The 22503-nt window shown below is 58.3% G+C and overlaps 9 protein-coding genes and 1 non-coding gene across 10 annotated transcripts; 6 read left to right on the top strand and 4 right to left on the bottom strand.

Annotated features, from left to right (window-relative positions):
- Positions 1-371: 371 nt before the first annotated feature.
- On the top strand, positions 372-1510 carry TRAVEDRAFT_58166 (SMAD/FHA domain-containing protein; the record flags this gene model as incomplete). Its single annotated transcript, XM_008039351.1, has 6 exons — positions 372-398; positions 434-848; positions 920-1030; positions 1093-1144; positions 1197-1291; positions 1348-1510. The coding sequence occupies 6 exons, from the start codon at positions 372-374 to the stop codon at positions 1404-1406; spliced, it is 759 nt and encodes a 252-aa protein (XP_008037542.1). The 3' UTR covers positions 1407-1510.
- Positions 1511-1755: 245 nt separating this feature from the next.
- TRAVEDRAFT_46548 (uncharacterized protein) lies at positions 1756-3059 on the bottom strand (the record flags this gene model as incomplete). The annotated part of the gene is made up of 2 exons (XM_008039161.1): positions 1756-2722; positions 2782-3059. 2 exons carry the CDS (start codon positions 3057-3059, stop codon positions 1756-1758), a joined length of 1245 nt encoding a protein of 414 aa, XP_008037352.1.
- A 529-nt stretch (positions 3060-3588) lies between these two features.
- TRAVEDRAFT_t76 lies at positions 3589-3660 on the top strand. Its single transcript has one exon. It is a non-coding gene; the product is annotated as a tRNA-Glu (tRNA).
- Positions 3661-3909: 249 nt separating this feature from the next.
- On the bottom strand, positions 3910-4498 carry TRAVEDRAFT_19722 (uncharacterized protein; the record flags this gene model as incomplete). The annotated part of the gene is made up of 4 exons (XM_008038963.1): positions 3910-3964; positions 4023-4112; positions 4199-4358; positions 4399-4498. 4 exons carry the CDS (start codon positions 4496-4498, stop codon positions 3910-3912), a joined length of 405 nt encoding a protein of 134 aa, XP_008037154.1.
- A 446-nt stretch (positions 4499-4944) lies between these two features.
- Positions 4945-7612, bottom strand: TRAVEDRAFT_46546 (Metalloprotease; the record flags this gene model as incomplete). The annotated part of the gene is made up of 12 exons (XM_008039160.1): positions 4945-5019; positions 5076-5347; positions 5406-5485; positions 5541-5910; positions 5965-6051; positions 6106-6400; positions 6460-6654; positions 6710-6841; positions 6901-6921; positions 6979-7326; positions 7391-7396; positions 7463-7612. 12 exons carry the CDS (start codon positions 7610-7612, stop codon positions 4945-4947), a joined length of 2031 nt encoding a protein of 676 aa, XP_008037351.1.
- A 544-nt stretch (positions 7613-8156) lies between these two features.
- On the top strand, positions 8157-12385 carry TRAVEDRAFT_147143 (kinase). Its single transcript, XM_008039493.1, has 10 exons — positions 8157-8585; positions 8649-8925; positions 8978-9102; positions 9165-9572; positions 9621-10209; positions 10267-11173; positions 11238-11393; positions 11450-11579; positions 11634-12062; positions 12115-12385. The coding sequence occupies exons 1-5, from the start codon at positions 8286-8288 to the stop codon at positions 9687-9689; spliced, it is 1179 nt and encodes a 392-aa protein (XP_008037684.1). The 5' UTR covers positions 8157-8285; the 3' UTR covers positions 9690-10209; positions 10267-11173; positions 11238-11393; positions 11450-11579; positions 11634-12062; positions 12115-12385.
- Positions 12386-12754: 369 nt separating this feature from the next.
- TRAVEDRAFT_122460 (uncharacterized protein) lies at positions 12755-13461 on the top strand (the record flags this gene model as incomplete). The annotated part of the gene is made up of 3 exons (XM_008039492.1): positions 12755-12824; positions 12880-12979; positions 13038-13461. The coding sequence occupies 3 exons, from the start codon at positions 12755-12757 to the stop codon at positions 13459-13461; spliced, it is 594 nt and encodes a 197-aa protein (XP_008037683.1).
- A 538-nt stretch (positions 13462-13999) lies between these two features.
- Positions 14000-16842, top strand: TRAVEDRAFT_46542 (Metalloprotease; the record flags this gene model as incomplete). The annotated part of the gene is made up of 14 exons (XM_008039159.1): positions 14000-14149; positions 14204-14209; positions 14278-14625; positions 14685-14705; positions 14768-14899; positions 14972-15166; positions 15232-15532; positions 15589-15675; positions 15740-16016; positions 16075-16167; positions 16226-16305; positions 16374-16509; positions 16568-16709; positions 16765-16842. 14 exons carry the CDS (start codon positions 14000-14002, stop codon positions 16840-16842), a joined length of 2046 nt encoding a protein of 681 aa, XP_008037350.1.
- Positions 16843-17640: 798 nt separating this feature from the next.
- On the top strand, positions 17641-19819 carry TRAVEDRAFT_46541 (uncharacterized protein; the record flags this gene model as incomplete). The annotated part of the gene is made up of 6 exons (XM_008039158.1): positions 17641-18842; positions 18893-18927; positions 18983-19041; positions 19116-19236; positions 19303-19369; positions 19423-19819. The coding sequence occupies 6 exons, from the start codon at positions 17641-17643 to the stop codon at positions 19817-19819; spliced, it is 1881 nt and encodes a 626-aa protein (XP_008037349.1).
- Positions 19820-20054: 235 nt separating this feature from the next.
- On the bottom strand, positions 20055-22018 carry TRAVEDRAFT_46540 (Pet127-domain-containing protein; the record flags this gene model as incomplete). The annotated part of the gene is made up of 9 exons (XM_008039157.1): positions 20055-20299; positions 20356-20833; positions 20888-21010; positions 21061-21174; positions 21225-21353; positions 21412-21558; positions 21614-21746; positions 21799-21865; positions 21922-22018. 9 exons carry the CDS (start codon positions 22016-22018, stop codon positions 20055-20057), a joined length of 1533 nt encoding a protein of 510 aa, XP_008037348.1.
- Positions 22019-22503: the final 485 nt, after the last annotated feature.

The raw sequence follows: 22503 nt of genomic DNA, 5'->3' as shown, positions 1-22503 counted from the left end.
CTGCCGGGGTTGGCGGACAACGCTTAGCGACGACGACTCTTCGATATTTCAATCCTCGTCATTGTTGCACAGAGAACATAATAATCCCCTGCACTGAGAGGTCTGCAGGAGACTAGCCGATTGCTCTGTGCTCTGTGCTTCGTGGTCCTGGACAAGCTCGGTCGGCCAGTATGCGGCGGGGGACCGTCAAGCAGGCGCTAATCTATGCGGCGCCTAAGTTAGAGGCATCTTCAGCCGCCGACGCGCTACTTTCGCCACCTGCTCCTGCTCCCTCTACTCACTGCTCTACAAGATGCCCCGCGAATCCCCTCGACCGCGATACCGAGGAAGAGACGACGATGAGGGACCGTCTCGTTCTCGCCACGACCGCTATGCCCGCGAGGAAGACCGCGACGACCGTGGGTCTCGACGTGAACCCTCCCGCAGAAACGAGGACGATAGGGACAGAAGTCGAAGAGACCGAGGGCCTGGAGATGACAGGGTTCGCGACCGTCCTCGCGACGAAGGCCGGTACGGGGACCGAGACCGGGGGCACGGCCGCGGACGCGAGCGAGAGGACGACAGAGAGCGCGACTCGCGACGTGCATTAGTCCCTGGGCCCTCGCGTCGCTCTGCGTCGCCGCGGGCCCGGTCCCCCAAGCCTGAATCGCGCTCAAAGTCCCCCTCTGTCCCCGCGGAAGACAAGACGAAACCTAACTTTGCGCCGTCCGGCCTTCTCGCTGCGGAGACGAAGACGGTGCAGCGTGCGGACGGGACGAACACCGTGCTCAAGTACCACGAGCCCCCGGAGGCGCGGAAACCCGTGGTGGGCTGGCGGCTGTACGTGTTCAAGGGGAAGGAGCAAGTCGGTGAGTGCCAGAGCCCTTCGCTTCGCCCATCTGCGTTCGAGAACTCAACCCGCACTTCTCGGGACGTATAGAACTGCTGCATATACACAGGCAGAGTGCATACTTAATCGGGAGAGACCGCGCCGTCGTGGATCTCGCCGTGGAGCACCCTTCGTGTTCGAAACAACATGCCGTGATACAATGTGCGTCGCCCCCAGACCCTGAGTATTACGTCTCACTGGACCTTCCCCCCATCTGCCCGCAGATCGGCAAGTTCGGGAAAAGAACGAGTTCGGCGACGTGAAGTCCGCTGTGAAGTGGGTCTCCACTGCACGAGAACCCCAGTGGCATGTGCTGACTTCGCCCCAGGCCCTTCATAATCGACCTGGAGTCTACAAATGGCACTATTGTCAACGACGAGCGCATCCCTACATCGCGATACTATGAATTGATGCTCGGCGATGGTGCGTCCCTGTCGTCTCTTTCTGTGGGAATCGGCCTAAGCTGGACCCTCCACCAGTGATCAAGTTTGGAGAATCTGCCCGCGAATATGTGCTTCTCAGCGAAGACGCGGCATGAGGCCTCCGAAGCGGGCGCGCTGATCTTCTGTGGTCTGCCACGGGCCGCTGTGGCCGCTGTACGTCCGTGCTCACTGTATCATAATAATGCGACCTCGCAACTTCAGCCCAGGCCTGTTCACACCGAGTGGAGACGTCTAAATCAGGCTGGGAGTGATTATTGAGAGGTATGTGCTACAGTGCGACCGAAGAGTGGGAAGGCTACAGATGAAGTGCGAAAAACAAGTCCTGCGCGAACGCGCCCGTATGTACAAAGAGGAGTGTGGCATATGCGGGTATGAAGAAGAGAGAAATGGGTGAGTGAGTCTATGCTGTCATGAAAGGTGCCGCGACGTCTCGGACGCGGTCCCTCACGGGTTGGTTTTGTCCATCCGCGCGTACTGGATGGAGCCAATGCAGGGGTTGTTGTTGTTCCGCCAGTGCCGCTTCAGCGCGTCCATCCGGCTGAAGTCCTCGTGGCAGCCGCCGACCATGTACCTCCCGTTGAACACCCACCCGTTATCCTTCGGCCCAACGCCATGCTCCGCCGCCTCGTCCGGCGGGAGCCCGCAGCAAATCCACAGCGAGTCTGAGTCGCGCCGGAAGTGCGAGCGGATGTGGCGCTCCATGTCGGGGGACCGCTTGTTCCTCTGCACATGGTTGCACCACGGGCACTTGTACGCGAACGGCCCCGTCTTGTCCCAGCTCCCGCGCGGCGGCGCGACCTGGTCGATGATTTGGAGGTTGCGCGACCCCGCTCGGCGCGAGCTTCCTGCCGCGGAGCTGGACTCTGTGGCGGACACGGACGCGGACGTCGCCGATGCGGAGGAAGAGGGATACGGGGAGGCGGAGACGCGGGGCGCGGCACGGGGCCTGATGCGACCCTGCGGCTGGTGCGGTTGGAAGCGGTTGGAGGAAGAGAGCTTGCGAGGGCGGATGCGCGGGGAGGGCACGTACTCGTCTTCCGACGCGTCGTCGCCGCTAGAAGCGTCGGCCTCGCCGTCGGTGTCAACGGAGTATACGTGCGAGAGGTCTTGGGCCGCGCGAGCGGTAGCACGCTGTGTGTTGTGCGCTCGAGCGCGGCGCGCGCGTGAGGTTTCATAGCCAGAATGTGAGGGCTCGGGGGAGGAGTTCAGGGGCAGCGATGTGGTGAGTTCGTGAGGGGAGAGCGTCTGTGGCTGCTGTGGCGGCGCGAGATCGCGGTAGACGTAGGGGTCGTAGGAGGACGATGGTGCGAGGTCGTCGGGGGAGAGGAACAGCCCAAGGCCTTTGTCCTTCGACTGCTCACCGGTCGGAGGAACGTACGGTCTGTCCTCGACGTGAGTGCTCGGGGCGAGACTACAAAGGCAGACTTTCGGTGAGTGATGCGAACAAAGGCAAGTGAGACATTCACGTACTAGCTGCTCTGCAGGTTGGGGTCTGCGGCATAGACGTAGTCTCCGTTGCGCACCCACTTCTGGTTGGGGTCTACGGTGTTGTACGGGTGGTAGGGGTCGTCGTCGTTTGATTCCGAGCCGGCGGATTCATTGTCGCTCGCGTCCGACCCGTCGTCGCCGTTGCGGGTACCGGAGAATGGATAAGGGGGCGCGTCGGCACCGGTGTGGAACTGGGGCGCTTCGCGCGCCAGCCATTGGAGGTCGTGGTCGACCTGCTCGGTGAGGTGGTTGGGGTGCATTCTGAGAAGCTCTCGGGGAAGCTCGCGGGAACAAGGAGGATGGGAAGGTGGGTGGTTGGGAGAAGGCCCATGATGCGCAGACTTATAAGGCGAGTAGGAGCACCAGGACAAAGAGTAGGAAGCTGGAATAACGGGCTATGCCAACGGGTCGGGGCGGTCCAAGCCACAGGCGACGGTCAAAGCCCAATTGTCAGAGTAAAGCGGGCCCAAAAACAAGGCGGCAGATCGCCAGATCTCCGCGAAGGTGCCTCACATCCTACTGACCTTCCTTTATGGTAACTGGTCATGAAGACGGACCATGTGCGGCTGCTTTGTCGTGATCCAACCTCACTAGAATCGACGTCTGATAACGCTGTGTCCGCTCATGCCGCACTCCAGCACGCCACTCGGGTGCACACCATGTCGAATTCAAGTCAGCGTCGACAACGTGCTGCGGGTGCATTGTATTTGGTGCCACCCGGCTAACAAGTGTGATCACCGGACATATACGGTCTAAGGGCCATGTTAGCCCCAAGTGTTACCACTTCAATCCGGTATGGTGTAACGGCTAACATTACCGCCTTTCACGCGGTAGCTCGGGGTTCGATTCCCCGTACCGGAGCTTTTTGCACTGGACTGCCTCCTCTGGTCCTACTTGGACCTCACCCGTCTTCCAGAACCTAGACACGCGCACAACAGTGCCACTCCGTCCTCGAGGCTGCATGTTGTGGGAACACAACTATGCGTGTATCAGTCTTCGCTATCATAGAAGAATGGGCACGCCTCGCAGGACGCACTGCCTGTGCAGTATTAGGGTACGCAAATATACAGGTACTCGGTCAAAGCGGGTGATGAGGACGGAGCGCCATGTCTACCGGTGCCTTCTCGAGCGCAGCCTCTTGCCATTCTGCACTGACGGTCCACGTCTGGAAGGGGTGGGCTAAGCGGTCATCGCAACGGGGCGCAGGAACGCATGGAGCTTACCCTCGAATCTTGCTTGCAGGCTTCGGCGGGTGCGCGAATTCCGACGGGTCGAGCCCTTGACGGAACTTCTCGACGCTCCAGAGGATATACCTGTACGCGATGTGACGAGGTGGGACGTGGGTGAGCATCGCCAGCGTTGTGCGCCGCTTGCCATATACGAGCATGCGGGCACGTACCTGCGGTCCTCCACCGTGAGCCCCGCCTTCCTGAGCTGATGCCCGTTTGTGTGGAATAGCTCCTCCCACGATTCCGGGGTCAACTTCGTCTCCGAGGAGCGCCCGATGGCCTTGAGGAAGTCCTGGGGTGTGGCGATGGTGCCTAAAAGCGCGGCTTGGGCTTCAGAGAAAGAAGTTCTGTGACACGGCAGCGGGCGTACCACGCGGCGGAGGAATGGGTTTCTGAGCAGCCCTGTTCACGAGCGTGCGCACGAGGGACGGACAAGGCAGTGCGAGCCGTGCAACGAGGCGGAGGGACATGACGGTAAAGAGGGAACGTGGACGGTGGTGGACGTCTGTACGGTGCACCCGCCACAATCCAAGGACGGTAGCGCGGGTCCGGCGCCATTAGGCGCCCATGTATTCGCTTCCGGATCCCCAGGGACGCATCAACGCTGAAGAGCCTTTGTCGCTCTGCCTCATGTTGCCTACTAGGACTTAGCAAGCACGTCTTCTGAATGATGCGCGTGTCATGGCTGGCGACATTCACATACTAACAGCGCCTCGAGGCATGCTCTGGCCTATCCGCAAAGGACACAAAAACGTTCCAACTCGACTCTCACGCAGGGACCATCGGACGGTGAGGAGAGGTGGTGCTGTGCATTTGAATTACAACTATCTGCGAGGGTTGGGATAACGACGCCCCCTTGTGCACTGTTATCGCCTGACCATTGCCCTTGGCCAATGCGCTCGTAGAATGTTCGCGTTCACAGGCTAGATGTCGACTGGCCGAACAGCTCCTGAATGAACGCTTCGGAGTTGGGCTCCCGGCCGAGGAAGTCCTGTGCACAGGACCACAATTAATCGAGGGGACACGGGACGACATGCTGAGGCGTACCTTGAGCGAGTCGATCTCGTCGCGGCTGCCTCCCGGGAGGAGGATCTTCTCGCGGTACCGCTGGCCGCGCGTGGGGTCGAGCGGGTCCTTCTTGAACACCGTCGCGTACATGTCCGCAGCGAAGACCAGGGAGTACGTGTACCCGTAGTAGCCAGCGTCATACCCGCCGGCGATGTGGTTAAAGCTGCCCTGGCCTGCGCCGAGGTTGCCGCCCTTGACCAAAGAGATGTTTTCCCGCATTTCGTTCCAGAGCTTAGTGTAGTCATCGGCCTCTACCAAGGCGTGCTTCGTGGTCAGTTAGGCTCGCGTCGTAAACTATAGTTGGCCTACCTTGGTCGGTGTGCACCTTGAGGTCGAAGTTCGCGAAGAACAGTTGGCGTAGGTAGAACAAGCCGACGTTCACGTAGCGGCTGATTGAACAGCGTCAGCGCAGAGCAGCGATAATCCCGTAGGTTAAACGCGCACCTCTTGATGATCTTCTCAATGAGCTCCGCGTCAAGGGGCTTCTTCGTCTCGTAATGGCTCGACATGCGTTCCAGAACCTTGGGCTCGAAGCACCAGTTCTCCAGCATCTGCGACGGCGCCTCGACGAAGTCGCGCGCGACGCTCGTGCCGTGGAACCGGGCGAATTTCGTCTTACTCAGAAGGCCGTGGAAGACATGCCCCATCTCGTGGAAGAACGTCACGACGTCGTCGTGGCGCATCAGCGCGGGCTTCTGCGGCGTCGGCTTCGCGAGGTTCGCGACCATCGCCGTAAGCGGGTAGTTGCGCGAGCCGTCCGCCTTGTCGTACCCTGGCAGGAGTGGCCACACGGCGGCGTGCGAGTACTTCGAGGCTGTTGACAAGAGGATATCAGATACCGTAACGCAGTGCGGCAGGTTGGACGTACCGCGCGGGAAGAGGTCGAGGTAGCAGAAGCCGACAAAGCCGGACTCGTCTTTGGCGTCCTTCTCCCAGACAGCGAATTGCTGCACCTCTGCAAAATAAAGTATTTAAATCGGCACTGACGTCCCACTCGTTATCGTATTACCTGGGTGCCATGTCTCGCCCTTTGTCTCTACAAACTTGACACCGAGCAGGTTCTGGTAGATCTCCAGGATGGCGGGTACCACGACTGCGACAGGGAAGTACTCCTTCACGAGCTGATCGTCAAGGCCCAGACTCTCCTCGATGAACTTGCGGTCGTAATACCGGTAGTCCCAGAGGTAGAATTCGCCGTCGAACGGCAAGCCCTTCTCATCGTGCTCCCGCTTCTTGATCGCCAGGAGCGTCTCACGGTCCTTCAGACCGACTGGGCGCAGCTTCTGCTCCAGCTCGGTGAGGAACTGGACACAGCATATAAGCAGTCGATCACGATGCGCGAACCAAGTGTCGCAAATGTTACCTCCTTGACGCTCTTCGCGTTCTTAACCATCTTGACTTCCGTGACATAGTCAGCCCATGTGGGGTATCCCAAGAGCTTCGCGATCTGACGACGGAGGTCGAGGAACTTGCTCATGTTGGGCACGTTGATCGCTAGTCGGTTCTCGAAACCTTCGTAAGCCTTACGGCGGGTGTCTGGGTTCTCTGCGAATTTGAACTGCAGCCTGAAGGTCAATATATTATGCGTGGGCCATTGGGCAGAAAAGGCGCACGAGAGGGAAGATGTCGGGTGTCTTGAAGGTGATGTCGTAGAGCTCCTTGTCGCCTTCCGTGCGCTTAGCGTAACCGGAAATGACGTCCGCGGGAACACCCTTAAGCTCCTCTGCAGTGAATGAGACGACGCCCTAGGAGTTTGACGTCAGCCCGTGGAATCGGCGTAGCCCTGGTGGCGAAGCATACATACATTCTCCTCATTGAAGTTTTTCTGTGTGCACTGTGTTCAGCACGAATGCGTTAAATATACAACATGCATTCCACTTACGCTAAACTCAAGGCAAGTCTGAGACAGCTCCTTCTTGAGCGTGGTCAACTTCTCCCGCTCGGCATCGGGTAGCGCAAGGCCCGCGCGGGTGCCGTCCAAGATCATCTTATCCACCAGACGCTGTTCCTCGGTCGATAGCTTCTTACCCGAGGCTTTGATGTTCTTCTCAGCGGCTTGCTTGGCACGGAAGACATCAATCCGCATAGACGACTCGACGCCGAAGTCGCGGACGATGACCTCCGCCTCATTGGAGGCATCGCGAAGCTCCTTCGACGTAGAGACGTTCTGGTAGAACGAGAGCGGCTCGGCTACTGCATCAAACTTGTTCTCTCCGTGCGCGAGAACCAACTACGGCGCCGGGCAGCGATCAGATGCGCGGGCAGAGAACCAATGCACAGAGGCAACGACTTACGAATACCTAGTAACAAGTTCATCAGGAAGATGAGGCTCAGCTCGCATCATACACAAGTGTGGTGTGACGCACCGAATCAAAGTTGCACTCCTCGGGCTTGAGCGCCGCGACGCTGTCCTCGAGCGCACGGAACTCCGCGATCGCGTCCTTGGTGAGTTTGAGGACCTCCTCCGGCGTGTGTGTCCATTTAGGTGCTGCCTGGGGCGGGTTCAGTGATGCCATTATCGAGTCAGCTGTAGAGAGCGAGAACAACCCTGAGAAGGTGGATTGCGATCGATAATGGCCATGCAGAGCGCGAGCGGCCGACGGAAGCAGAGACGGCGTGACCTGCAGCATGCGCATGGCTGCACCAGGCAGAGACTGGCGGCATGCCGCAAGCGCACCGACACCGACAGCAATACCGAGCATTGGGCGGCGGCGCAGCGCCGAGACAGCCACCGTGCAGGTTGCGCGAGGCTTCATAGTCGAGAGCGAAGGACAGCGAGCTCGCGGTCGACGGCGGCGGCGGGATACTAATGGGCGCCTACGCGCGACGCGACAGGCGCTCGGAATTGGCCGTTCGTATTATGTAAGCAGTAAGCGGGATGTTAAGCGAGCATCGGGGTCCAACGCCTCCATCCCATCCTGGGGAACTCCTCCACCGTCGCCGTCGCCGTCGTCCCCATCGTTCCCGTTGTTGTCGTCGTCGGTCGCTGCGTCTTTACCCCACACTCCTCGAGGCTCTTCCCCCGAGCGAAGCATGATGGCTACCCCTGCCCCCTCGGGCCCCGTCCGCAAGAAACGCAACTTCAAGGCGCTCCAGCTCGACGTTGCCCAGCCACCCCCACCCCCTCAGCCAGAGCCCACGCGCCTTGCACCCGTACCTGCTGGCGGTGGCAAGAAACGGCCACCGCCTATGCAGCTGAAGGCGCCAAAGATCTCGACGAATGCGACTGCCGCTGATCCTGACACCAGTAACCTCTTGACCGTGAACGGCCCAAATTCCGCGCCACCTACGGGGTCCGCGTCTGCGCATCGCATGACTTACCACACCACCCTGTCAACTACCCTCGCCAACCTTGATCTTAATTCCGAGAACAAGTACCACGACCTGCGCAATGAGGACCTCAAGGACCTCCAGGAGCTGGGACAGGGCAACGGAGGCAGTGTGAAGAAGGTCGAGCATCTGCCTACGGGCACCATCATGGCGAAGAAGGTGCGCGTATTGTCGCGTTGTCTGCCCTCATATCTGTCTCACGACGCACCCGAATCATTTCAGATTGTGTTGATCGACGCAAAGCCCTCCGTGAGGAAGCAGATCCTCCGGGAGTTGCAGATCATGCACGACTGCCATTGCGACTACATCATCTCGTTCTATGGCGCGTTCATTTCCGACCCTAACATCTGCATATGCATGGAGCACATGGACAAGGGGTCGCTCGACGGCATCTACAAGAAGATCGGACCCATTGATATCGATGTCGTCGGGAAGGTAGCGCTCGCCGTGCTAGAAGGTCTGACGTATCTCTACGACGTGCACCGCATCATTCACCGTGGTAAGCCCATCTCACATGGCCGGTCTTATATCCCCACATTCAACTTCTCTAGACATCAAGCCGTCGAATATCCTCTGCAACTCCAAGGGACAGATCAAGATCTGTGACTTCGGTGTTTCCGGCGAGCTCATCAACTCCATTGCGGACACTTTCGTGGGTACGTCAACATACATGAGCGTGAGTGACTGCGACCTTCTGCGTAAAACTCCCTGTTGCTAAGAGCTATTCGTGTGACACAGCCGGAACGTATACAAGGCGCGCAGTACACGGTCAAGTCCGACGTCTGGTCGCTCGGCATCTCCTTGATCGAGCTTGCGCTCGGGCGGTTCCCGTTCGCAGACTCTGAATCTGACGACTCCGACCTGTCCGAGTTCGAGGGAACGCTCTCTCCGAGTCGACCAAACCCCCTTGCGCTGCCGCCGAGGACCAAGGAGCAACGAGACAAGAGGAAGAAGCGAAAGAGCAAGGGTGTCAGTCTTCAGGGCGGCGGTATGACGATGAGCATCCTCGAGCTGCTGCAGCATATCGTCAACGAGCCCGCGCCAAGGCTCACGCCGGAAGGCCGCTTCCCGAGAGAGGCGGACGACTTCGTGGACAGCTGCTTGTATAAGGATCCCGACCAGAGAAAGACCCCCAAGGAACTACTCGTGAGTCACCCATAATGCTAGATCTCAAGGTTCTAATTCGCCGCACAGAAACACACGTGGATCGAGAATGCGAGGACGACTAAGTTCGACCTCGAGGCCTGGGCCTCGACGTTCTAGTCGATATATGCGCACTCGCTTTCCCCCTGCTACCGACAGTGTAGCCTGCCCTGTTGTACAGATGTTGTATCCCAACCCCCTCGCAGTCCCTACAAGTGTACATGTATACCCTGTGCTCCTCCGCTGACCACCCCAGCTCGGGGCGTCGCTAGTCGAGTGCCCTTGGTGCTCAGCACTTCGGAGCCATCTCGTTCCGCTCTGTTCGCCCTCGTGCAGTTATCGCTGGTGTAGTATAGAAAGAACGCAAAGGACATTGCGGTTGGAGCTTGGACGGGCCTGGCGCGCTGCGCGGGCTGGCTATGCGTACATACATACAGATTGTTTGTACCGGAAACTGGCTCTATGGGCCGTATATCATTACATGCATGGTTCGTGTGGACGGAATATTGTGTGCTCTACAGGTTGTGTGTCGTGTCTACCCACCGCGGGCAGTCGCCTTGACCTTGCGTTTCTTCTCGGCCTTCGGAATTTTGTGTTTGCGCTTTTCGCGCGCCTCCTCCTTGGACGCCTTTTTGCGCTCCTGACAAACAAAAAGCAATCAGCTTCGCTGTTCCATGTAACTCGGAGATGAGCTCACCTTCTTCGCCTCCTTATCCTCATGCCGGTGGCCCCTCGGCTTCCGATCCTTCTTCGCCTCATCCTCATCCTCCGAATCTTCCTCGCTCGCTCGCTCGGCCCCCTCGCCCTCCTCATCCGAAGACTCAGGGTCCTCCTTCCCATCTGCAAAACTCACGGCCTTCTTCGGCTGCGCGGCCTTCCCTGTCGGCGCCCCGCTCGCGGCACCGTCGACGTGATCCCCCGCGCCCTTCTCAGCTGGAGCGACGATCCCGATCGTGTCGCGGTAGATCAGGTTCCCGCCGTCTCCCCGCGCGAGCACGTCCACGTCGCGCTCCGGGTCGTACACCTCGTTCAGCGTGCGCGGGATGTATGAGCGCATGAACACCTCGTCTTCATGCGCCGCGCCGCCGTTCCTCTCCCCATCCGGGTGCGGTTCCTGGGCGTCGGGCTCCGGGGCCGCCATCCACGCGCGCAGGGTCTCTTCCGCTGAGGCGCCGTCGTCGGAGAGACGGTCGCGTGTGACGAATTCGAAGGTGCGCCGGAGGCCGATGGTGGGCGCGCCGCGCTTGGAGAAGAAGTCCTCGACGTTGTGCAAGTCGGCGCGCAGGAAGTCGAACGCGTGCGGGTGGTCGTGTTCAACAGACTGCGAGACGTCGATGATCCAGAGGTGCCCTCGTGGGGCCGGCTGCGCTTCTGTCTCCTCTAGTGCGGCGCCGGACGTCGAAGGTTCTACGGACGTGTGACCGTCTACATCTGCCGGGGGCGCTTCGGTGTCGTCGATGTGGTAGAGGATGTTGTATTCGGACAGATCGGCGTGCACGAGCTTGCAGTCGATGAACATCTTCCGTGTCATGAGCAGCAGCTCCACGTAGAGATCTGGGAACGCGGATTCGGGGATGTCGGCGTCTTTGAGACGTGGGGAAGCCCTATACGTCCATGTATGCGTTAGCGGCTAGAAATGGCTGAGCGTGCCATAGAGGGACAACTGACCATCCATCTTTGTCGCCCACGAATGTCATGACCAGCACGTTTTCGCGCACTTCGATCGGCTCGGGACAACATATGCCCGCGGTCTTTAGTCGCTTGAGATTCCGCATCTCCTTCTCTGCCCAGACGCGGACCATCTTGCGGGGGTTGTGTCGGCTGGGCATTTCATTAATCTCCTAACAAACTCCAAAGACTCGCAGTGCGACCCTTACCTGTAACCTCGGCGGAACCGATATTCGCCCGAGACATAGCGGTCTCTGTCCTTGAAAACCAAGATAGATGTCTTGTATATCTTCAAAGCGAGATGCTTGCGCTCTGGGGTCAACGCATGATACACATTGGCCTGTGCGATCGTCGGTCAGCAGATTCTTGTACAAGATGATTAGAAATCACATACCTCTTTTCCCGTGCTAACACAGCCGTTCACTTCGTCGATGAGTCCGCGACCGATCATTTTGAACAATATGATTCGGGTTCGCGGGTCGAGAACCTGCTCATTTGTGGCACGATCGCTCTTGTCCTTCATGTTCGCAGTGGCAGAGGGCCCCTTCCGGTTCACTCCTACGCTGAGATCATACGGCGTGTCGAGGTTCCGTAGCCGTGAGGAGAATTTAGAGAGCGCCTGTAGCTGGTTCTCTGTCTTGTCCTTCGTATGCTCCTGCTGGGATGCGGATGGCGTAACCTTGGCAGCCTTAGCGGGACGAGGGCGGTTAACGGCGGGCAGAGCGGCAACCGTGGATCGAGAATTGAGAGCCGAAGCCACACCCTGCGCTGACCCCGTTCGGACCGCTACGTGTTGTCGTAGCCGGTTGTACTGCTTGGTAAAATCTGCGTGGGCGGTTCGTTCCGTGCAGGACGGTGTATTGAGAGGGGAACATACCTCGCTCCGCGATCTCCCAGTCCTCGTCCTCCGCCCGAAGAGTCTGGAACGCCTCTGCCTCTAGAGTGTCCTGTTCCTCTTCGAATTCGTCGGGTTCGCTCTCTTCGTCTGAGCTTTCTGAGGACCATGCGAGGAGCGCTTCGTCGTCGATGAAGTTGTGCCCCTGCCGCGGATCAGCGGGCGGTGGAACAGAGCCGTCCTCCGGAGCGTCGTCGAACTGGCCCGCTTCTACGGCTTCTTGCGGAACGACCTCAGTGCTTGACGGCATATTCGTAGATTTATGTGCCCTTCTCTTTTCCTGGAGTTTCTTGGACGGCGCAAAGGATATGAGGGCAGGATGTCGAGGTGGTGAAGTTCTGGGACCGGAGAAGCCAGTGAATTTGAGATCTAATATCATCCCGATTGCATGTCTAACATGGATCTTATCTTATCTATAGCACGTCCATGACGTGCCTCGATGCGCGGTTCCTCGGGAGGCTCTCCTTGCCTCTTACTCTCAGCTGCACGAACTATCACGAAATCTGTATTCTCGGAGGCCTACGTCTCACTACACCTTCCTGGGATATATAACCAAAGCTTGTATACCCAAACCCGATCTCGAGCTTGGAATTCGACGGTGCACGGTTTCGCAATGGCCGACATGAGACAAAGGGTACCATTCCGTTTCTCTGAAGACGAGGACCAGGAGGATCATATCCTGGACGAGCAAGGTTAGCATGCTGTAATACACTCATGCAATTATATGATAACCTCATCTCTGCATAGAGCAAGAGGCGGTCATCGACCGTTTACGCCAGACGAGTGCTAGCTCGAACGCGATATACCTCTTAGGACTGCAGGCAGCCATAGGCCTTTCATTTCTCTTGTAAGTCTATCGCTAGTGTGAATTTTGTGCAACTATTGATGGTAGTTTATCACACCAGACACGCCCTATATGCATTCCGCTCTCCAAAACGCTCCCCTTTTGCCGTCCTTTTCCCCGACGTGCCCTCAGAAGCACCTGTGCCTCTTGCTAGTCTGTTGGTTTTGCTCCAAACAGCGATTCAATGCAACCTGAGCCTAAACGTGCTTCCTCCGAACCACTGGCTACGGCACGCGGTACAGACAAATGCTCTCCCACCATCCTTTCGACCGCCCATTCCACTCTCCCACCCTGTCACTATCATCCTGCCACTCGTAGCACCCGTGTATGCCCTACTGTTGGGCCAGGGTTGGATTGATGTCCTCTGGTGGAGTACGGCAGGCATCCTCACAGGTATAGTCGCCGTCGCTCTGCAGTGGATGAAGGAGGCAGAGGCTGCGCTCGCAGAGCTGGAGAAGCTGCGCTACGTGGCGAGAGGTGCTTAAGGTATCTCAAGCCGTGTTCGAACTGTATCCAGTAATGGTGATCTTTGTAATGTCTCACCCGTTCGCAAGTAATCTAATTCACCCCATAGATATCATCTTGTAGCTACATTCCCTACGTCCCCGGTACCCCACTGCAGTGGCTTTGGAAAGCGAATGCTTCACACACTTTCACGCCTTCCGCCTGCTGAGGTTCCCGGAAACTGGTTACTCTCCCAGCATCGCTCTGTCATAAGAAACAAACAGAACCTGTTCCTGTTGAACTTCCACGAACCGTGATGGGCGAAGATTTTCTCATGTCTCATGGCTCCTTCTCGCGCTCGCACTGCCTCGCACATCATGAGGTCCCCAGGAGATAGTAAGTACTTGGCATAATTCACACCTCGCCGCGGAATCATGCTGTCACCCGGATTATTGTCTCCTTCATAGCATCCGCCGTTGAGAGATATAGACTCCCACATCAGCCATCGAATGCCCACGCTCTCCGAACCGTACTTATCTCGCTGATAATGCTGCACAGGTCTCCTTCACGCATCCAACGATGGCAACGCTCGTACCACCTCAGCCAGCCCCGACGTGGACGCATCCGCGGGAAGATATCGTCAGGCTCACTAAGGAGGCGATCGCCCGTTACAAGGGAGTAGAGGACAAAGTCGCCTCCTTGAGCCCGGAAGAATGTAACTTCGACACTGTAAGTATCTCACCACAATCTCCCCGTCCTCCGTTTAATCATGTCCTATCTTAGGTATTCGTGAGTGCTCTCATCTAAGGCTATTGCTACCACACTAGAATGCCGCATATAACCTACATGCTGCATAGCTTGCACTCGCGCACGCAGAAGCCGAGCGCATTGCGACGGTCCAGCCGCTCACGTTCCTGCACGATGTCTCGCCATCCCAGGCCGTCCGCGACGCGTCTGACGCCGCGGACAGCCTCCTGCGCGACTTCACCGTCGACTCGACTATGCGTATCGACGTGTTCCGTGCCAAACAGGATGCAAAGCGAAACATCGAGGCCTCAGGAGTTGCGCTTGATCCCGAGGAGCGCCGGCTCGTCGAGAGGATGGTCCTGGACGGGACGCGCGCAGGCCTCGCGCTGCCTGAAGCGGACAGGGAGAGACTGATCAAACTGAAGAAGGAGATAGAGCAAGCGAGCATGGCGTTCAGGGTGAGTGGACATACCACCGTCCAATATCGTAGCGTTTCACTTACGAGCCGCGTGGCTAGAAAAACGCGAATGAAGAAAACGTAGGTGTTACACGCTGCGGTTGTGTGAAGCTCTCTGGAGGAATAATTCCGTCTACGTATAGGGGAGCCACTCATTTACCCTTGATGACCTCAAAGGTGTCCCGTCCGATGTGATTTCTGGATATACGAAACGGACCGAAGGTGACAAGGAGCTCTACGTAGTGGCGTTCAAGAATGCAGAGTGGGGTTCCATCGTACGTCCATCTCGCCACAGAACAGAGCGCAACCTCCTTCCTCTCAAGCCACTGACACTCGCTGTTGCTTAGACCAGATATGCAGAGAATCCGGAGACACGCCGGGTCGCATATGCAGCATACGAGAGCCGCCTGGCGGTCAACGCTCCGATCTTGAGCAGGATATTCGACCTCCGTCGCCAGATCGCACAGCTGCTGGGTTATGCCAGCTGGGCGGACTACGTCACGGAGGTCAAGATGGTAAAGACTGGGCAAGCAGTCGAGGAGGTGCGCCTCAGCCGGGCTACGCTTCACCAGTATCTGTACCAACCCCGCGTGCCGTTCACTCTCAGTTCCTCACGGATCTCGAACAGAGGCTGCGCCCTGTCGGACTGCAAGACCGGGCGGTGCTTCTCGCGCTCAAGCAGAAGGAACACGCGGAACGAGACCTTCCGTTTGACGGGGAGCTCTACGCCTGGGACTCAAACTACTACGACCACAAGCTCATCCAAACACGCCTCGGCATTGACGTGCAGCGTCTCAGGGAGCATTTCCCCGTGCCACATGTCGTTCCCGCAATCTTGGCCATCTACCAGGAGCTCTTTGAGCTTGAGTTCGTAGAGGTCGACAATAAGGGCCAAACGTGGGATCCCGGTAGGTCGAGAACAGTCTGCAGCATGTGCTAACCGTAACTGACATGTGGCGGGCAGATGTGCGGCAGTACGCTGTATGGGAGAAGGGCGCGACTGACGAGTCTGGTTTCATTGGACACTGCTACATCGATCTCTACCCGCGTGGTACGCACCCTAGCACGCTGCCTCGTCCTAGCACACCCTCAGGCTGACCCACGCCCTCAAACAGACAACAAGTCCCCCGGCACGTCCGTGTGGCCACTCGTGCCCGGGTACACAACTGCGTCTGGGGCCCGGCAGTATCCCACAGCCGCGATCGTCGCGAGCCTCGCGAAGCCGCGGGGCGACAAGCCGGCGCTGCTTGGGCACTTCGACACAACGCTGCTGTTCCATGAATTCGGGCATCTGTTCCACGAGTTGTTGAGTGCGACGCGTTTTGCACGCTTCCATGGGACGACGGGCGCGTTAGACTTTGCAGAGGCGCCATCGCAGATGCTCGAGAACTGGTGCGCTTTCATATTGTCGTGCGGATGGTGATGTGCGGGGAGCTGACTGGGCCGATAGGTGCTTTGAGCCGAAGATCCTGACGCGCCTGTCCAAGCACTACAAGACAGGGGAACCTCTTGATGAGGACTTTATCAACAAGATATTGAAGAGGTCAGTTGGGGATGTGGTTGTCCCTGGCGTCGCCGACCGCTGACAGAATTGTTTGCAGCCGATACACGAACGTCGGGATGTTCTACCTGCGTCAGGTTTCTTTCGCCGCCTTCGACTTGAGGGTCCACCTTTCCGAGCGTGAGTCCGAGGCGGTACGCGAATTCCGAAGCGGCGTTGGCTGACGTCGTGGTTCTCCGGACTCGCAGCCCCCGCAGGCTCGGACTACACCAAACTTTGGAGCGAGTTGCGCGACTCAGTCGCGCTGTTGAAGACCCCCGAGCCATGTCCCGGGCATGCGGGCTTCCACCACCTGGTCGGGGATTATAGCGTCGGCTACTACGGGTTAGGCGTTAATTTCGTGGCGGCCTAGGGATCCAGTACGCTGATCAGTTGTTAACAGATACTCCTACTCTCTGGTCTTTGCGGCGGACATGTACGCGACTGTGTTCAAGGAAGACCCACTCGATCCAGCTAGAGGGCGACTTTATCGCGAGAAGATTCTCGCTCCGGGGAGCAGCAAAGACGAGATGGACTTGCTCAAGGTACGGCGCATCGCATGCTCGCTGCCGTAGGTTAATTAATGGTCGTGTGCCGCAGGATTTCCTTGGAAGGGAGCCCAACTCGGAGGCGTTCGTGAAGCAGCTGTTCGGCCAATCAGCTGCGTCTGGTTCGTGAGTTCCGATAGGGTTTGGAGAGAGGGAGCAGCGGGAGGTCCGCGCTGAGAATTAGACGTTACCTGGCTTGCTTGGAACGCTCTGGCCTGTGTATACATAGGGGTTCGAGGACATATGATAAGCGCATGAATGTGCAGTAGTTGGTGTATGTGATGGAGGAGCTGGGACTGGCTCGATCGCCTTGGCGGGGGTCGGGGGCGCATCGTCGGACGAGCGGAACGTCATCTGACGATATAAACGCAGACCCGCTATCGATGGGTCGTCCATCTCCCGCCCATCTCCCGCCCGCGCCGTTCTCTGCTGCAAGAAGACGTGATACTCGCTGCGCTTGCCTGGCCTTGATCTAGCTTCGCGCATTGTGTGTCTTACTCTGCCTGACCTGGGAACGCTTGGCACAACATGGCGTCCTTCTCGCAGGAGAATGTGTCGCAGCTGCAGGAGCTCGGAATACCGGAAAGCACGGCGAAGTTTGCACTAGAGGTGACTCGTGCGCGGTCCCGGTGTGTGGATGGCAGAACATGAGAGCTGATGAGAGAGCAGAACAAGCGCGGGAGGGTGGAAGAGGCAGCTGAATTTGTATGTCCCATCCCTTCTCAATTGCCCTGGCGTTTCCCGAGTCTTGGCAACACTGCTTCGTCCCATCCCTCGTGCTCCCCGTCCCACACTCACTCACTCTCCGTCCTTGCACAGGCCCTCTCAGGCGACGCTGGCAAGGCCGAGGTGAGCCTCTCTCTCGTCTTACCACCCACTCCATCCTCTTCCTCGCACTCTACCTCGACGACCTACTCCGACGAGCACCATGTCCGAACGCGGCAAGGATCGCGCCGACGGTACGCGTACCAAGCGCAGCTGGATCGGCAAGTCCTCCAAAGAGCCCCATCTCCCCACCACCGTCGAGGGCAAGGAGCAGACATATGGCCCTATCCCCAGCTCGCCTCTGCCCGCGGCGTCTGGCTCTGGCTCTAGCTCCAGCTCCGGTGGCATCCTGCCATTCAAGCGGTCCAACTCCGGACAATCGCTAACCACTGCGACATCTCCACGCCCGACCACCCCCTTGACCTCCAAGAAACGTTCGAATTCGTCTACATCGCTGACCCAAGATGAACCGCAGTCACAGAACGCGCTCGAGCGCACAATTTCTACTCAGTCCCAACCCGCCATCAACGTCAAGTCCCCACAAGATGAATCCCGCGCCTCCGGCTCCTTCTCGAAGATGTCCTTGACCTCTATGCTCTCCTCCCTCACCCTCACTCGGAGCAGCGGTGGTGACGATGAACGGCGCGGTCGATCTCAGCAGAAAGAGAAAGATAAGGACAAGTACCGCTCCTCCTCCTTCGCCGGCTCCCAGGCAGACCGCGACAGCTCTGGCTCGCGTGCGCGCAGCCAGTCGCCGTTCCATCTCAGGCGCATCCGCACACGCGACCGCGACCCTTCCCCCACCGTCGAGGCACTGTCGCAGTCGGACGTGGAATCGGACGCGGAGGTGTCACGCGTACGCCCGCGCAACGCGTTCTCCCTTTCCGGGCAATCCGACGACGAGTCCGGGGAGGAGACCGAGGACGACAGCGGGTCCGACGAGGAATCATGGAGCGAGGGCGACCAGGAGCTTGACGATATCACCGAGCTGAACACTGAGCGCAATGCACTCATCCCTGCCGCCTCCGTCGACCAGGAAATGCCGGACTACCTCGGGGAGGGTGTGAACGTTATCATGCCGCCCGAGCCATACTTCCCGAGCACACTCAACGGCACCGGGGGCGGACGGGGCCCCCGTCGACGGAAGAGCACCAAGCCGCACGACACCATGTCCCTCGTGTCCTCGCGCCCGGTCTTCCAACGCGACCGCTGCACGATCACGATAACGCACGGTGACCCAGACGGCGTCCGGCAGGAGACCGGGAGGCCCCGGCGGCGGTATGTGCTCGCGAGCGACCTGAGCGAGGAGTCGCGGTTCGCGCTGGAGTGGGGAATCGGCACTGTGCTGCGAGACGGCGACGAGCTGTGAGTGGTTTCCCAGGTCCAGTGTACGCATAGGCTGAGCAGTTGTCCAGGATCATCGTGACGGTAGTCGAGAATGAGGGCAAGAGTAAGGCACCGCTTCACTGATCGCACTATATATGCTCACCCACCCCGCGCTGCAGTCGACCCGGTTATCCCCAATCCGGCCGATCGTGCGACGAAACTACGCGCCCAGCAGGAGGTGAGTGCGAAGTGCCCTTGGGCTTCTGGTCCTTCCCCACATATGGCGTGCCTGATCGCTCGCGCTCTATACAGCGTCAGGCCTTGGCGTATATCCTCGTCCGCCAAGCAACGGGTCTCCTGCAGCGCACGCACTTGAATGTTTCAATCCAATGTCAAGCTTGGCATGCTAAGAACAGCAGGCATATGATATTGGGTGAGCGCACCAAGCGTCTTGTTCGTCCGTGATATGCCGCTGACTTTTCTCGTGCTATGTGCCCAGACATCGTCGACTTCTATGAACCCGTCATGCTTATCGTCGGTTCTCGTGGTCTCGGAAACCTCAAGGGGTATGTCTCCCATCCTTCACCTAACCCATGGCCGCAACTAATCTCGTGTGCAGTATCCTCCTTGGCTCAACATCGCACTACCTCATCCAGAAGTGCTCGGTGCCAGTGATGGTCGCGCGCCGCCGCCTGAAGCGCCCCCCGCGCCGCGCCGCGCACCTCAAGGCGCACCGCGCCCGCGTCTCGCTCGCGCAGGCCGCGATCGACCGTGTCGCGTCCAAGGTCGACCAGGACGTCGCGAACATGCGCAGCGAGATCGAGCGCGACGACGAGCGCCGCTCCGAGGGCCACACCGACGTCGAGGACGACGACGACCACCCGGAGGACGACCAGATCGAGCCCGATGCGGTGCGCACGGAGAGCCCGCCGCCGCAGCCCGCGAGCCCGCCGCAGCGGCCGGCGAGTCCGGACGCGCAGCCCTTGAGTCTCGGCGAGAAGGTTGCAGGGGACTAACGGGTCTGCCAGGACGGGCGATGAGGTAGATGTAGAGAGGGCGGAACGGACGAGGGGTGAGCGGAATATGCTGTAGGTTCATTACGAATGGACGCTTTAGGGCTGAGGTATTCTACGGTGTATATTATACGGCGACTACGTTTCTGGCTCGACGCCAAAGATCTTGCGATAGATGTATGTGTGCTACGTGCAGATGCAAAGTGTACCGATCCGTGTGACAGTATCATCCCGGTGTCTACAAGGTGCCCTCATCCCTCAGGATGGTGGGCTCGCCCTCGACGGGGTCCGCTTGGAGGGCAGGGTCGGCGACTGCGTCCTCTACTGCGGCGCCTGCTGGCAATGCCGCAGAATCGACGGGGTCGCCGCGCGAGTTCGGGAGCGAGTGGGCGATCGACATTTGCCGTCCATACGCTCGATCCCGCCTCAACAGGATCTTCTCCTGCTCCGCCTGGCTGCGTTCGATACGATACTGCACCGTCCCTATGTACCACAAACTTCAGCACACGCGACACTGACACGGGCAGACAAACACTCACAAGGGTAGTCGGAAAATACGGCGTACTGCCCGCGAGCACGGCGGCCATGCATCATGCTGTTGATATGGAGCTGGAGCTCGACGACGGGCGGAGGCTTGCTCGGGTCGGGGTTCACGAGCGGCTCGACCCACGCGCGCACGACGCGGAGGCGCTTCTCGAACGTGACCTTGACGGACTCGTTCGGGAAGCAGCTCGTGATCTCGCGGTAGAGGCGCGCCATGAGCGTGACGCAGCGCAGGAAGACGCGGTCGCCGGCGTCCTCGCGCCCGAAAAGACGCGAGTCCATCTCGCGCAGGGAGATGTACTGCAGGCCGAAGATGCGCGCGGTGTTGTGGTAGGCGACGAACACGCCGTCCATCCCGCCGATGCGCGCCTGGAAGGAGTACTCGAGGAAGGCGGAGCGGATCATGTCGTAGTACTCCTTCTCGAAGGAACGCTGCCATCCCGTGAGCGTCTCGATGTTGTGGTCGAGGTAGTTCTAGGAGCGTGGGTATGAGACGGGCGGAGACTGCGTGCTGCTGAACATGCGCACCTGGTAATTGTAGACGTCGTGGCGGATAACTGAGATCGCACGGGTCTTGAGATCGAAGACGCCAGAACCGGGGAGAGAATCGTCCCGACAGTCGAGCTGGGAGCGCAGCAAGAAACCCTCATGCTGGAGAAGACGCGTGAGGTATAGACTTTTGACGTAGAAATTGAGCGTACCTTCGCATATCGATGCGTATCCTCTAGTTTGGGATGGTCGTTGCCCGTGTAAGTCTTTCTGAACTTGTCGAAAGACTTCTTAGGCAGGGTAAAGAACTTCTCCAGCAACGTCCCCTGCGCGGTGTCAGCACCAGCGTTGGTCGTGTCATGCTAAGGAAACGCACCATCGGGAGCAGGATAATATCCTCTTTACTTTCGTCTCTTTCCCCATCATAATCTGTGGTATAGACACCGTCTTGGTAGTTCAAAATCACAGATACCGGCATTCGTTGACCAGGGGTAAAGAATCTTGGCTAAAATGACACACAGTCAGCCTAGTAGCACATGTGACTTGGCAGGACATAAACGTACGGCGTCCTTAAATTCATCACTCAGATCCTGGATATTGACATACTTCTCCTCCGACAGGAGCAAGTATATCTGGACAAGAATGCCCGTCAAGGATGACGTCGAGCCCGCGAACTTGCAGTTCGCCTTCTTCGCCAACGCAACGATTTTCTATTCGAAAGAACGAGTCAAGTATAGGCCGAGGGAAGGTGAACGGGGACTGTACCTTGTCCTGCGAACTGGGCACAAACCCAGGTAGTCTGTCAAACGCAAAATCCGCGACCTGGGGTATTGTTTCCAGATATTTCGGGAAGTTGTATTCCCCCGTATCAGGATCCTTAATCCAATGTACACCTGGTCTAGAAGGCGCGTGTTAAATATACCAGTTGTAGTGCGGTAGCGTTCACCAACCTCTCCAGTACGTTGCGCATATTATGCTGCAACAAGGGAATAAGCTTTCGTTTGCCCGGTTGTACATCTGCAGCCCAGAAAGCTCAGCGGGGAAAGATACTGGAATAAATGAATAACGCTAACCCTTTAATGGCTGGAAGTGGTTGTCTTGAAGGGTACTTTCCGAGAGCATCAGAGCTTCTGGATCGTCAAGACTGTCGTCCACGGGAATCGGACGCATAGCTCGCCCTGTGATACGTATCAGTACCGAGCGAAGAGAAATTGTAGGCGAGCAACGCGCACCGTCCATTGGTTTGAACCCCTTCCCATCCACATAATGCGGTGGAGGCTGTCTCGCCGCGTTTGCAGTGGAACTCACCGGATCCTAAGCGCGTCAGATATCAGATGGATTGCAAACGAGATTGAACACACACCTTCATTCCGACATTATAGTGGGGATCTGGGGTGGTAGACGGTCCTGCCACCGGACCTCCCAGATCAACAGCGCCTGACACAGGAGAGTCGCGTGTAGGCCCTGGCGCAGCAGACGCACTTGAATTATATCTAACCCGTATAGCACGAGGAGCGCGCAGTCTTCTAGCGGGAGCAAAGGCAGGCCATCGTGCTATTGACCGCATGTCTGGTGCAGATCAGGAATGCAAAGGACGCAAGCCGCTAAGACGTATTCCGGTATAGCCTGAGCGATCGTTCAGTCCCAACACCCCA

This window comes from Trametes versicolor (genome assembly GCF_000271585.1).
Source record: "Trametes versicolor FP-101664 SS1 unplaced genomic scaffold TRAVEscaffold_5, whole genome shotgun sequence".
Taxonomy (NCBI): domain Eukaryota; kingdom Fungi; phylum Basidiomycota; class Agaricomycetes; order Polyporales; family Polyporaceae; genus Trametes; species Trametes versicolor.
This window is presented reverse-complemented; position numbering and strand designations above follow the sequence as displayed.

Coding starts and splice junctions, on each gene's coding strand:
- TRAVEDRAFT_147143 (XM_008039493.1), top strand. CDS start 8,286: ATGCAGCTGAAGGCGCCAAAGATCTCGACGAATGCGACTGCCGCTGAT. Junction 8,926..8,977: donor GCACCGCATCATTCACCGTG/GTAAGCCCATCT, acceptor CAACTTCTCTAG/ACATCAAGCCGTCGAATATC. Junction 9,573..9,620: donor AGACCCCCAAGGAACTACTC/GTGAGTCACCCA, acceptor TTCGCCGCACAG/AAACACACGTGGATCGAGAA.